Raw genomic sequence first — 13,168 nt, 5'->3', positions numbered from 1 at the left:
CCACAAGTACTTCCCTTTTTCAGTTACTCAGATCCATCCACCACTTCCAATTTGTTTCAACTATGCTCATTCTTTCTTTGTCAACACTGTCACATATTGTGACAGTACAGCTGTCACAGTATTATAGGACCAAGACATCATATGATTTCACCCACAACAATTTCACTGTACATCCCATTATTAAGATAGGACCTAGATTTCCACAACCAGCACACCACTACCAGTTCAACTGTGCTGACCTGAATACTTCGTTTCACCTAAACAGTCTGTGCTCAGCTTTGCTCGTTATCTGAAACGTGGTCTTTCTGCAGATTAGTTTATCCCTGGCGTACACAGCATCTCTCCCTCGTTATGTTCTGGTTCTCCTGTCCTTAGATTCATCTCAAATCTCTGTACTCTTTGCATTCTTGCTTTACTAACAACTATTATGTGCCAAGAACCCCCTGAAGCTGAGGACATGACCCTGTGTATGGCAGCCTTGTCCTCCAAGAATTCTAGTCTCATGAATAATTGCCGAAATACACAATGGTATCTTCTATAACCTATTACCCTCCTCCAGCGATGTCACAGTCACTGTCTCATCTGATGAAACTGTCACTTCTCATTTCCTCCCACAGAAACTGGCACTTGTCCACCCAACAGTTTCCAAACAGAAAGTGTTGAGAAAATAACTGAAGATCTTGGGAAAGTGTCCTTTCAGGAACAATCTTTTACTACTATTATCATCAGATAGACTCTCATTATTGAGAAATGTGCAGTTTAAGAATAGACACACTAAAAACTGAAGATGTATCTGATTCTTTGAGCCCTTGTCTACTGTGAACAAGGTCTTAGGTTTCTCTCCAAAATTACACATAAAAGTACACAAACACACACACACACCTCTATTCCATCACCCTCAGCACCATCACAGGAGAGCTGACAGCTCCCTACATGTGTTACATGAAGGTTTGCGTTAGATAGCTCAGTACTCACAGTTCTCTAAGATGATGTTGTCATAAACCATATGTACAGATGTGGAAACAGATTGGGAGGATAAATGACTAATTATGGATCCACATAGACAGCAGAGGAACAAAATTCAGAGGTAGCTGCCTGAAGTCTGCTGTGTCCTGAGCTCTGCACTGGGTCTGCACACAACAGATAAACAGAACTGGCTTTAACTGGTGTGTGCTTCTCCCTCTTCCAGAGTTCAGTTGCCCATGGCTGGTTCTTACCACTGTCCCAGCACAGGACTCCACTTTGTGGTGACAAAGGCAGTGACAATCGAGATTGAATTCTGTGCCTGGAGCCAATTCCTGGACAAGACTCCCTTGCACCAGAGTCACATGGTGGCTGGACCTCTGTTTGACATCAAAGCTGAGCAAGGAGCTGTGACTGAAGTGTACCTCCCTCATTTTGTGTCCCTCCAAGGTAACCAAGGGAAGTTTAAGGAGGAGGGTGGTAATAATGGATGGGCTTAACAGGCCATATGGGAACTGCAGGATAAATAACTGTTCCAAGGTTTCCTTAATAAGGCAGAGCAGTTTCCAGAGGTAAACAATGAGATGTTTTGTCATCCCTTCTTGTCTGATGGATCTTCTTTGAAGAACACGTCTCTGAGTTTTATGACTTTACTTCTGTTTGACCAGAAGGAATCCCTAATTAGACAGTGATGTCCTCAGTAGCAATATTAACTGGTGATTATCGAGTACTCTCTACAAACTATGTCCCTCAAGGTGTACTGTTTCTACTCAGATGGAAGTGTATCCTGGGACTTGGAGCTCAGGAACCATACAACTCTGAGTTTCCTGAGACACGGGAGCTCAGGAACCACCCAGCTCTGAGAAGAAGCATCCTCAGTAGAGGCATTGCAGCTCCAAGGGCAGAGTCTCCCCAGCTGAGCTGAGGACCTCGGGAGCCTCAGTCCTGCTCCTTCTCTTTACTTCTCTTCTTCTCTTCATTGCTTCTTGGATTCTTGGATTCTTCCAACCAGAGTGTCATACCAGGCAGAAAATCCAATGAAAGACATTTATTGGAGGTCCAAGATCTGGAGGGACAAATCCAGAGATGGCTGCCCTCTGCTCCAGGAGTGGACAGCAAGGAATTGGACTATAGACAGGGTTTACATAAGATTTCTGAGGAGTGGGTCTTTTTAGAGCAGAGATTTCCAGATTGGTGGGATTTCAAGTCCTGAGTGTGGGGAGCTGAGGGATGTGTGGGTTTTCCTGTTCAGGGATTGGTGGGGAGCTGAGGGATGTGTGGGTTCTCCTGTTCAGGGATTGGTGGGGAGCTGAGGGATGTGTGGGTTTTCCTGTTCAGGGATTGGTAGAGTTTTATGCTCTGAGATTGCTGGGTGTTTGTGGGAAGGAAGGCTCAGGAATTGGTGGGTTTCCTACTCAGGAATTGGTGACTTTTTTTTAACCTCCTTTTCCCTGTACCTGGCTCATGGGTTAGGGTGGGAAGTCCTTTCCAACTGCAACTGGCTTTTGCAGAGGCACCTTCTCTGTGGGGCTTCCAGGGAGGTGCTACCACTGTGGACAGCTCCTGCAGAACAGGTCCTGAAATGAAGTTTCACCAAGACTGTAAGTTATGGCATGACAGGAGGTGTAGCTAGGGTGGACAGCTCCTCAGGGCAGCATCTATCAACCATCTGAAGCTGTTCATACTGATTCAATGAATCCCCTCAGTATAGCATCTTTCAAACATAAAAAAAAAAAAAAACCTATAGGGATGATACTGTCAAGCTCTACTGAAGCTTTGAGATGTGGCCATAGGGAAACTTACTTGAGTATTTTTGGAACACATGAAACCATCGCTTAAAGCTTTCTGCATTTAAATGAATTTGTTTCTTCATGATGAAGCCTATAGAGTGAGATTTTGCCCTCAAGACACCTTTCCTGTTGCCACAGTACAATACAGTTTTCCCTTCTGTGATGATGATCTCTAACAATTACAGCTGGTTTTGAAGAATCATTCAGAATGATTTTTTGGTCAAGAAATTTCTCTTGACAAATTAGTACCCTGTATTTAAATTCATCTTCACTCACATTCAGGGCACTAACACAATAAATCTATGTTCTTGACCAATCTAGCATGAATAGATTCTTTCCATTTAAATTTCCCCATAAAAGCCATTCTACTCTTTGGAACCTCATGATCTGGCCTCACCTGCCTTCTTAGCATTCTTGTCTTTCCTGCATTCACCAGAATGTCACCATAAGCTCTGCTCTCAGGACAGAGTATTTCCAGTCCTAAGTATCAAATTCTTCAGTATACTATCCAGAAAACAGTTCAAAGGCCTAAGCAACAACCCAACTCCTGGTATCAACTCTCTATCTAGGTTACTTTACTTGTGACTCAAAAAAAAAATACCTTACCAAAGAAACTCAGGAGAAAATAGATTTATTTTGCCTCAAAGTTCAAAGGTAAAGTCAGTTCATCATGACATGGAAATCTGAGAACATGGAAGTGTGGCACCTGGTAAACTTGCATCAACAGATAGGGAGCAGAGAACAGTGAATGCCTGTGCTCATGTGACCTTCTCCATTTAACACAGTCCTGGATCCTAGTCCATGAAATGATGTTACCCACCAAGGGCAGATCTTCCAAAATCAATTACCCCAATCAAGGTAATCTCCTTCAATTGTGCCCCAGGCCCAGATCCAAGGTGATACTAGATTTCACTAAGTTCACTTTTAAGATTAACCATTCCAGGGATTCATATAGCTTTGTCTTCACTGAACAAAGGTACCCTGAGTCTCATTCATAACAGGAAAACTCTGTCCTGCAACAAAGACTTTAGTGGACACTGCAAAATCCCAAATCAGTGAGGTTGGTGACGGCAGCACCTTGGTGAACCTATGTGTTGCCAAGTTTCTTTATAGCATTCATGAAGGAGACCATCATGTACCTCCACTCCATTATGAATGTTCGTGCAGTAACTATCCAGGGACAGAGTCAAAGCTGTCTCCCAATGAGAGGCAGTCAGCATGAGTCACCCCTGGAAGCAAGTCACATTTACCCTCCCTGACACCAGGAATTAGGAGTAAGAAAATAGTTGATAATTCTGCAGTGTTGTCACTGGAAGTTAATTAGTAAATCTTAAATTGTAATCAGGTTTTCTCATAGACATTAAAAAGTAAATACAAACTACACAGAAATAATAATCAAGGCAGGTTACAAAAGAAAATTTTTTATTGACACTTACAGTCTCAGGGGAGATTCAAGGACCTTCATAGGAAGGAACATGGCAGCAAGCAGGCAGGCATGGTACTGGAGCTTACAGCAGTAGCTGAGAGCTTACATTCTGATAGGAGAAAAAGAAAACTGATAGTGGTATGAGCTTTTCAAACCTCAAAGCCCACCAGTGACACAGCTCCTTCAACAAATGAACACCTCCTAATCCTTCCCAAGCAGTTCTAACAAATAGAGCAGACCATTCTCATTCAAACCACCACAATCATTCTAAATCCTTGGGGACTACTTTCCCAGCCCAGCATGGATTAATGGAAATACTAAATCTACACCCTTTGAATCTCTTCTTTCACAGAGGGAGTGGTGGACAGCTCTATGTTCCGTATTGCCCACTTTCAAGAATATGGGATGGTCCTAGAAACGCCAGCAAGGGTGAAACAGCATTACGCAGTACTGGAAAACCCAAGCTTCTCCCCAATGGGGGTTCTACTGAGAATGATTCCAGCTGTGAGACACTTCATCCCCATCACGTCCATCACACTGATCTACTATCACCTCTATCTCGAGGACGTCACCTTTCACCTTTACCTGGTCCCCAATGACTGCAGTATTCGAAAGGTGACACTGAGGACCACAAATGTGGGGCCATGGTGGACAAACATAAAATTTGAGTTATAGCTAGTGATCCCCTTGGAGAGATTCTGAACTAAGAGTTGGGATACATTTCTATATGTGGAACCTGGTGTACGTATACAATTCTGCCTTCTTCTTGCCCCCTGCACACCAGAGTCTCACTCAACTCTTTTTGATGCCAATTTACTAATCGCTGATCAGCCTACATATCACCCACCAGAAGGATGAAAACTTTCTTTGCTCAACCTGTAGCAACCCCCTTCTTCTGTGGCAGTTACCTTGTTCACAAAATGAACAAGAACAAGGCCAATAATCCAAATATCCGTGTGTCAGAACATAAGGGAGAAGGGAGCTCAGGAGGTGTCATCACCCTACCCCACAAAATGAACTGATCAACTGCCTTCCTTTATTCTGATCAGATGTTGTAGCCCAGAAATCTAGATAAATCACTGCCTGTAATGTTCCCTAGGCCATTGATGAGGAAGAAATGAAGTTTCAGTTTGTGCGCATAAACAAGCCACCCCCAGTAGACGCTCTTTATCTTGGTTCCCGCTATATCGTGTCTTCCTCCAAATTGGTGGAAATTATCCCAGAGGTGAGCATCCAGGTGTTTCTGATGCCAGGCTTGGGAAACCTGTGGGGCTGGTTACAAGGCTTTGTAGAAAACTGAGTTTGGGAAAGCAATTAAGAAGACTGTGGATAAGCAGGAAAACATGAAAGTTAGGTGGAAATTAACTTAAGGAACCCAAAAAGAATGCAAATTAGGCCTGGGAACTTGAGGAATTTGATTCAATATTGCACAGAGAAGTTTTGGATAGATGAAGCCCAGGCTGAGGATTGGTGAGCAGGACTTTCAGGATGAGCTCTCACTCATCTGTGGCTGTTATGGTTTGAATCTGAGATGTCTCCTACAGGTGTAAATGCTTAACTGTAAATGTTGGCCTCCAGATAGTGGTAGTATTTTGGGAATATGTGGAATCAAATCTGTGAGGCCTGGCTATATGTATATGCATGTATATATGCATATGCATATATATATACATATATATATATATATATGAGACAAACTATATGTGGCAAGCCTGGAGGCTTATAGCTATTCCCTGCTCCCACCTCAGACTGCTCATTCCTGATCCTCTGGGATATAACAAGCCATGCCACAAATTTTTCCACTAAGAATGGAGCCCCAGCTTCAGTGCATTCACCACCATGAAATTAAACAATATAAACCTTTCCTTAAGGTGCATCCTGTCAGGTTTTGTCAGAATAACGAGAAAAGAACCAGCATTTGGGTCCCAGATGGGTTCTCAGCCTTCTGAGCAATGATGCATGTTCATAGGCTGTGGATCACCTCAGTGCAAAGACAATCAGTGTCTAATGTGGTGTGCAAGATCAAGAGATTGTGAGGTTGTAGAAAGTCCTCATTCACATGAGTAGAGGCGTCTCACACAGCCTCTCTCTCTCTCTCTCTCTCTCTCTCTCTCTCTCTCTCTCTCTCTCTCTCTCTCTCTCTCTGTGTGTGTGTGTGTGTGTGTGTGTGTGTATCCAGGAACTGGAGCTGTGCTACAGAAGCCCTGGGGAATCCCAGCTCTTCTCTGAGATCGACGTTGGGCACATGGATTCAGTGATTAAGCTGCAAATCAAAGACAAGAGGAACATGAATCTCAAATGGGAGACCTTGCTGAAACCAAGTAAGATTAGTTTAAGACCAGAGACACTAAGAGTTGAAGAAAGGCAATGATTAACGAGATTCATGTGTATTGTCATTATTTCTTGGTGCCACAAAATAATCAGATCAGTCATGTGGTTTTCTAGAGCAATAAAAGGTGGTAAGAACACACTTTAAACTATGACACTGTGTTATTCAGTTCTTCACACTGGTGGCAAATATATGAGGAAAAGGACAAAGAATAAAGGTTTCCTTTGATTCAAGGTCTTAGAACCAAGTTTCCATCCGTGGTCAGCTGCCTCCATCTCTTTGAGCCTGATATGAAACAGGGTATCATGGAAGTGGAAGCTTACATGTGAGAGAGAAGGCTAACGGTGTGCTATCATCAAAGAAGAAAGAGGGAGAGAGAGAAAGAGAAGCATAGGAGGTGGAGGTGAGAAGAGGAAAAGGAGAGAAAGTCCATGCACTGCATTCTCTCACAGACATGCCCAGTGACTGTCCTCCTCCAACTGTACACTCTGATGTCATTCCCTCTCCATTCTCAGTACTCACACCATGATGAGAGCATTGGTGTGTGACTTCATTCATAGACTCACAGCGCTCAGGACCTTTGAATACTACTGCAGGACCAATCCTTCAACACATGTTCATTTTTCAGGGAACACATCATATGCAAAGCACCACATGACCTAAACCATGTTTTCTCAATCCAGTATTCTCTTTCTGCTCCCACTGCCCTGGAAGTGACAGACTGAGGTGCACAAACATCTGGCGCCAGATCATATAACAGCTTCACTTAAAGAGAAGGGATTTTGTCAATGTGAGATACCTGATCCATACATAATTTATATTAATAAATATTATTTTAACAATATATATTCTGGCATAGTGGCGCACGCCTTTAATCCCAGCACTTGGGAGGCAGAGGCAGGCGGATTTCTGAGTTCAAGACCAGCCTGGTCCACAAAGTGAGTTCCAGGACAGCCAGGGCTGTACAGAGAAACCCTGCCTCGAAAAAAAAAAAAACCCAATATATTAATAACATATATTACAATAATATGTTATTGTAACAATTGTATATATGCACACATACATTCTAGTCACTGCACCCTAAAAAGAAAAAAAGAAAAAAGAAAAGGAAGAAAACATTGACTCTCTCCCTCCTACTCCTGCCAGCTCTGCTTCTTTTCTATAAATCTCTTTGCCACACTCAGTTTTTCTTCATCTCACAGAGCTTAGCTGGGACCATCTGTGTGACCACGGTTTTTGAACTATCCCATAGAACACAGTGAGCTCCCCAGCAAGTATACAGATGGGATGTCAACCTTCCTGTCTCCTATAATTTAATTGCCAATAGCTGTAAGTGTCACTGTCCCTGTGAGCTGCTTTCCCATGAATAGCTGGGATGGCCCAGTTAGTGAGAGTACAAAGATAGGAGCTGCAGATGCTACCAGTTCATGATGGCCATGACCATGCCATGCTTACAAGACAGCACTGCATGAGCCTTCTCTATATAACATGTTGCGATAATCATTCTAAGTCCTCTTCAACAATGTTAGTTGAGCGTTAAGGGGTATTATAAATACCGTAATTACAGAGTGAGTACTCACGCATCCTTTTATTTTCAGTATTCTGTACAGCCATAAGTGTCTGCAGTCACCTCCATCCACTGATGGGGAAGCTTTTCTGATGTCTTCTGGAAGTAGCTTCTGTCTGTGGTATAAGCACAGATATTCAGAAGGACATTGATACTCTGTCCACTTAGCTAAGCAACAGTAAAAGCTTCTCTCAAGGTCCTAAGATATCCTTAGACCAGGGTTTCTTTGTTTTACCATCAGTATAGTATTTAGGTGGATTCTATCTTGTGGAATGGACCTGAAGTGTAATCAGGAAGCTACTGGTTGTTCCCATCATAGTTGTGCCAATATTGCAGCAGTGGGACCCTCCGGCCTGGCAGGTTGGTTATAGAATCATAGAGAACACAGCTAGGTTAGACTGTGAGTGATGCCTTTTCTTCCTCAACAACCTGCATAAAACTATGAAACCCTAGCAACAGAAAGGAAGCTTCCAACTCGATTCAAGCTTGAATTCTCGAGATCATGTTTCCAAGATTTGAGATTCTCTATACTACTTTATCCAAGATGAAATCTTACCTACTGGTTCTGATGATGCAAGAATTACATGAACCTGTATTGTTGTGAGGAACTCCAAATTCTCTGTTCTCAACAACTCCTACAGCAGTATCCCACGCCTAGATGTGAGGTTTTGTTTTGAAACTCAATACTTCTATACCCTCCCATTCCTTGATATTGAATATTCTCAAGACATGAGATGGAATAATAAGTCATTTTAACTTGAATGTTCCTAATAGCAAAATGTTTCCTAGTCATATGTATTTTCTCCTTTGAGAATTCTCTGGTTACTCTTCTGGCCCATCTTATAACTGGGTTATTTCCTTGGAATTCAGGTTTTTGGTTTCCGTGTACATTCTGATTACAACTTATCTACTACTAGATATTAACTTGGAAACAGTTTGTCTCCTTCTTGCATGAGTCTTTGCTCACTTAAGTTTCCTTTACTATACAGTGTCATGAGATTCAATTTATCTACTACTGGTTTTGCTTCCTGTGCTACCAGAGTCTCACTCAGACAATCCTAATTTATGCTGCCATATGCAAATGCACTCCCTACATTTTCCTCTACCAGTTTTGGGACTGGATCTTATATTTGGGTCTTTTATCATTTTGTACTGAAATGTTGATGATGAGATATAGGCATCTAGTTTAATTATTCCATGTGCTGCCATCTAGGTTAACCAGTATCATTTGTTGAGCAGGCTGTCTTTTCCCAGAGTTTATTGTTGGCTTCTTCATCAAAGGCTGGGTAGCTCTGGTTGTGTGGATTTTGCCTGACCCTCTATTCTAACCCATTGGCCTGCATTTCTGGTTGTACCCACGCTGTGCTCTTTTCATTACTATGGCTTTAGCATTAGTTTGAACTCACATAAGCTGCTGCTTCCCATTAGACTGCTGTTGTTCAAGATTACCTTGGCTATCGATAGCTCTTATGGTTCCATGTGTGTTTCAGAATTTTGGTTTTTTTTTACTATCTGTTAAGAATGTCCCTAGAGAAGAGAGGCCCCTTGGTCTTGTAAACTTTATATGACCCAGCACAAGGGAAGGCCTGGGCCAAGTAGTGGGAGTAGGTGGGTAGGGGACCAGGGGCGAGGGGTGGGGTATAGGGAACTTTCAGGATAGCATTTGAAATGTAAATAAAGAAAATAATAAATAAATAAATAAATATAATGTCCCTAGAACCCAGAAATACCTCTTCTTGGCATATACCCAGAAGATCTTCCAACTGGTAATAAGGACACACGCTCCACTATGTTCATAGCAGCCTTATTTATAATAGCCAGAAGCTGGAAAGAACCCAGATGTCCCTCAATAGAGGAATGGATACAGAAACTGTGGTACATTTACACAATGGAGTACTACCCAGCTATTAAAAACAATGAATTTATGAAATTCTTGGGCAAATGGATGTATCTGGAGGACATCATCCTTAGTGAGGTAACCCAATCACAAAAGAAGTCACTAGATATGCACTCACTGATAAGCAGATATTAGCACAGAAACTTAGAATACCCACGATACATTTTGCAAAACACAAGAAAACCAAGAAGGAAGACCATCGTGTGGATACTTCATTCCTCCTTAGAATAAGGAACAAAATACCCATGAAAGAATATAGATACAGAGACTAAATTTAGAGCTAAGATGAAAGNATGGACTATCCAGAGACTACCTCATCCGGAATCTATCCCATCATCAGCCACCAAACCCAGATACTAATGCACATGCCAGCAAGATTCTGCTGAAGGGACCCTGATATAGCAGCCTCTTGTGAGGCTATGCCACTGCCTGGCAAACACAGAAGTGGATGCTCACAGTCAGCTATTGGATGGAACGCAGGGTCCCCAATGGAGAAGCTAGAGAAAGTACCCAAGGAGCCAAAGGGGGATGCAACCCTGTAGGTGAAACAACAATATGAACTAACCAGTACCCCCTGAGCTCGTGTCTCTAGCTGCATATGTAGCAGAAGATGGCCAAATCGGCCATCATTGGGAAGAGAGGCCCCTTGGTCTTGCAAACTTTATATGACCCAGCATAGGGGAAGGCCAGGACCAAGAAGTGGGAGTGGGTGGGTAGGGGAGCATGGGTGGGGGGGGTATAGGGAACTTTCAGGATAGCATTTGAAATGTAAATAAAGAAAGTAATCATTTAAAAGTGAGGAAAAAAAAAGAAAGAAAAAAGAATGTCCCTAGAATCTTAACTAGGACTGCATTGACTCTGTAGAGTGCTTTTGGTAGGATGACTGTTTTTACAATATTGATTCTTCCAAACAATGAGCTTGTTGAAGGTGTCTTTCCACCTTGTAAAGCCTTCCACGATTTATTCATAAACGTATCTTAAAGTTGTTGTTGTAAAGGTCTTTCATTCCTACAGTTAGGCTTTCTGTCCAGCATTTTGATTGACTTATTTTACATGTTAATTTATTTTTATTTATTTGTTATTTTAACTTATCTATATCTTCAAGATGGCATAGACAAGTGAATATACTAAAATTTCCTGAGTGCAGTAACAGTAGAGTCCTAGCACAAGTCCCAAAACCAAGCTCCCCTAATCAAACAAGTATTCCCATTACAGCAGACTGGGTCCTTGGGCTGACTTCACAAAACTGTCAGAGCACAATAAATGTAGGGTCCTTGAGGCTTATTCATGAGCTGCAGCTTATTAATCTCCTTCACTTGTGGATGAAATTCACTCTCTATTCCCATGTGCTCTGTCTTCCTTCACTTTAATTCTGCCATCAAATCCAGAACACACGTTTGTCGTATGTGAGTGTACAAAATCAAACAAGGACAAAAAAGTAGGATTTTTGTTTTACTTTGTTCTGTTGTTTATTTAACCAAGAATTAATGTCAAAGCCATCTAGCAAGGGTCTTGGTTGGTTGTTCCCAAGGAATTCAGTCAGGGATAAAATTGAGTCTGAGATCATGTGGGGAAAGTGTCTATTGCTCATTCCCAGGTCTACTCTCTATGATGATAGGCTAGGACTAAGATGACCTGAATAACTGAGGAACTATTAATCTTCCACATATATCAGAATGTCTGTAGTTCATTCTCAAAATCCCAGGCATGGGTAGGAGTTCCACAGTATGCACTGAGTGTTAGTGTGGGCATCATTCCAGAGCTTCATTTCTCCTTTTTTCCAGGGGACCTCAGACCTGCACCGCTCAGGATTGCTCCAGCCCCCGAAGGTTAGTAAAACTGTAAGGCACTAGTGAAGTCAATCATATTTGGCTGGTACTTCATCTATCCTTGAAAAAAGGACAGAAAGAAAGGAGGGAGCCTCGGTTTGCAAATTTCTCCAGAATGTAGGAGAGGTTCAGATCCAGAGCTGAGTTCCTCTCATGGCCCTTGCTGCTTCCTGTGGTGACAATAATTCCACCCATTCCCAAACTTAATGCCCGACCATGAACTCTTCTCCCTAGTCATATAAAATTTCAAACTAATAACTAGCCCCCCCCCCCAAAAAAAAAAGGTGAAGATATTTTCCCAATGACCTCCAAAGGAAGAAGGGAGCTAGGGGTTCAGGAGAAAAAAGAGCAGTTACAGGAAAAGATCAAGAAGTGGGCAGCCAATCAGGACTCCAAAGGAGCATTTCTTTGCTCAGTGTCTATCTCATTTCTACTCTTAGATGCTCCTCCCTCACTACACTTCATGGACCAGCATCGGGAGCAGCTGGTTGCCCGAGTGACATCAGTGGACTCTCTATTAGACAAGCTGCATGGTCTGGTGCTGAGTGAAGATTCCTATGAAGTAGTGCGGGCTGAGACCACAAACCAAAACAAGATGAGGAAGCTCTTTAGCTTCAGCAGGTCCTGGAGCTGGGTATGCAAAGACCAATTCTACCAAGCTCTGAAGGAGACCCATCCTCACCTCGTCAAGGATATACTTGAGAAGTTAGGTGGGGGTCTCTGTTAGATCCTGACATCCTGGTGGCTGAAAGGTGAGCACTCTCCTTAGAGGCCTACCTCTGCCTGGCCTTCCCTTGGTCCTCAGTTGTTCCATCTGTAACCAATGGCCATCTGAGTTGCCTTTCTTGTGGCAGTGCTTCCATGACATTTCTTGGTGATCTATATGATCCCTTTTGGCCTTCCCCAGCCATATGTTCATGTGGAGTAAGCTTCTCAGAAAAAATCCAGTGGGGCCAGCAAGTCTATTCAGGCCTTGTCCCCCATGTTCTTATGATCAGAGTAGCCAGACTAGAGACAACCTGACCCACCATAAATGCAAGCAGGGCTGGGATGATCATGGGAATGGAAACAAAGAGATGATAGTTTCTTCTGGAAAGTGAGGGTCTTATGAATAGGAAAAGAAGGGGACTTTTTAAACTCATGTTGTGTGCTCAGAAACAGAGGTGTAGCGAAGTCACATGATGCAGCATGGGACTCACTGTCAGAAACTCCTCAGATTCAGTACACTTTGTAATTTTTTTTTTAAGATTTATTTATTTATTATATGTAAGTACACTGCAGCTGTCTTCAGACACTCCAGAAGAGGGCGTCAGATCTTGTTACGGATGGTTGTGAGCCATCATGTGGTTGCTGGGATTTGAACTCTG

At 42.6% G+C, this 13,168-nt stretch overlaps 1 protein-coding gene across 1 annotated transcript in view; it reads left to right on the top strand.

Annotated features, from left to right (window-relative positions):
- Nlrp1 (NLR family pyrin domain containing 1) overlaps positions 1-12,528 on the top strand; it is a 29,400-nt gene extending 16,872 nt beyond the window's left edge. Inside the window, exons 8-13 of the mRNA XM_021212685.1 lie at positions 1,190-1,413; positions 4,532-4,794; positions 5,279-5,404; positions 6,359-6,500; positions 11,757-11,801; positions 12,242-12,528. Coding sequence (XP_021068344.1) covers positions 1,190-1,413; positions 4,532-4,794; positions 5,279-5,404; positions 6,359-6,500; positions 11,757-11,801; positions 12,242-12,528 — 1,087 coding nt within the window. The remainder of the gene's footprint in view (positions 1-1,189; positions 1,414-4,531; positions 4,795-5,278; positions 5,405-6,358; positions 6,501-11,756; positions 11,802-12,241) is intronic.
- The last annotated feature ends 640 nt before the right edge of the window (positions 12,529-13,168 follow it).

The sequence above is a fragment of the Mus pahari genome, chromosome 14 (assembly GCF_900095145.1).
Source record: "Mus pahari chromosome 14, PAHARI_EIJ_v1.1, whole genome shotgun sequence".
Taxonomy (NCBI): Eukaryota; Metazoa; Chordata; class Mammalia; order Rodentia; family Muridae; genus Mus; species Mus pahari.
Note: the sequence above shows the minus strand (reverse complement) of the source record. Positions and strands in the feature narration are given on the sequence as shown.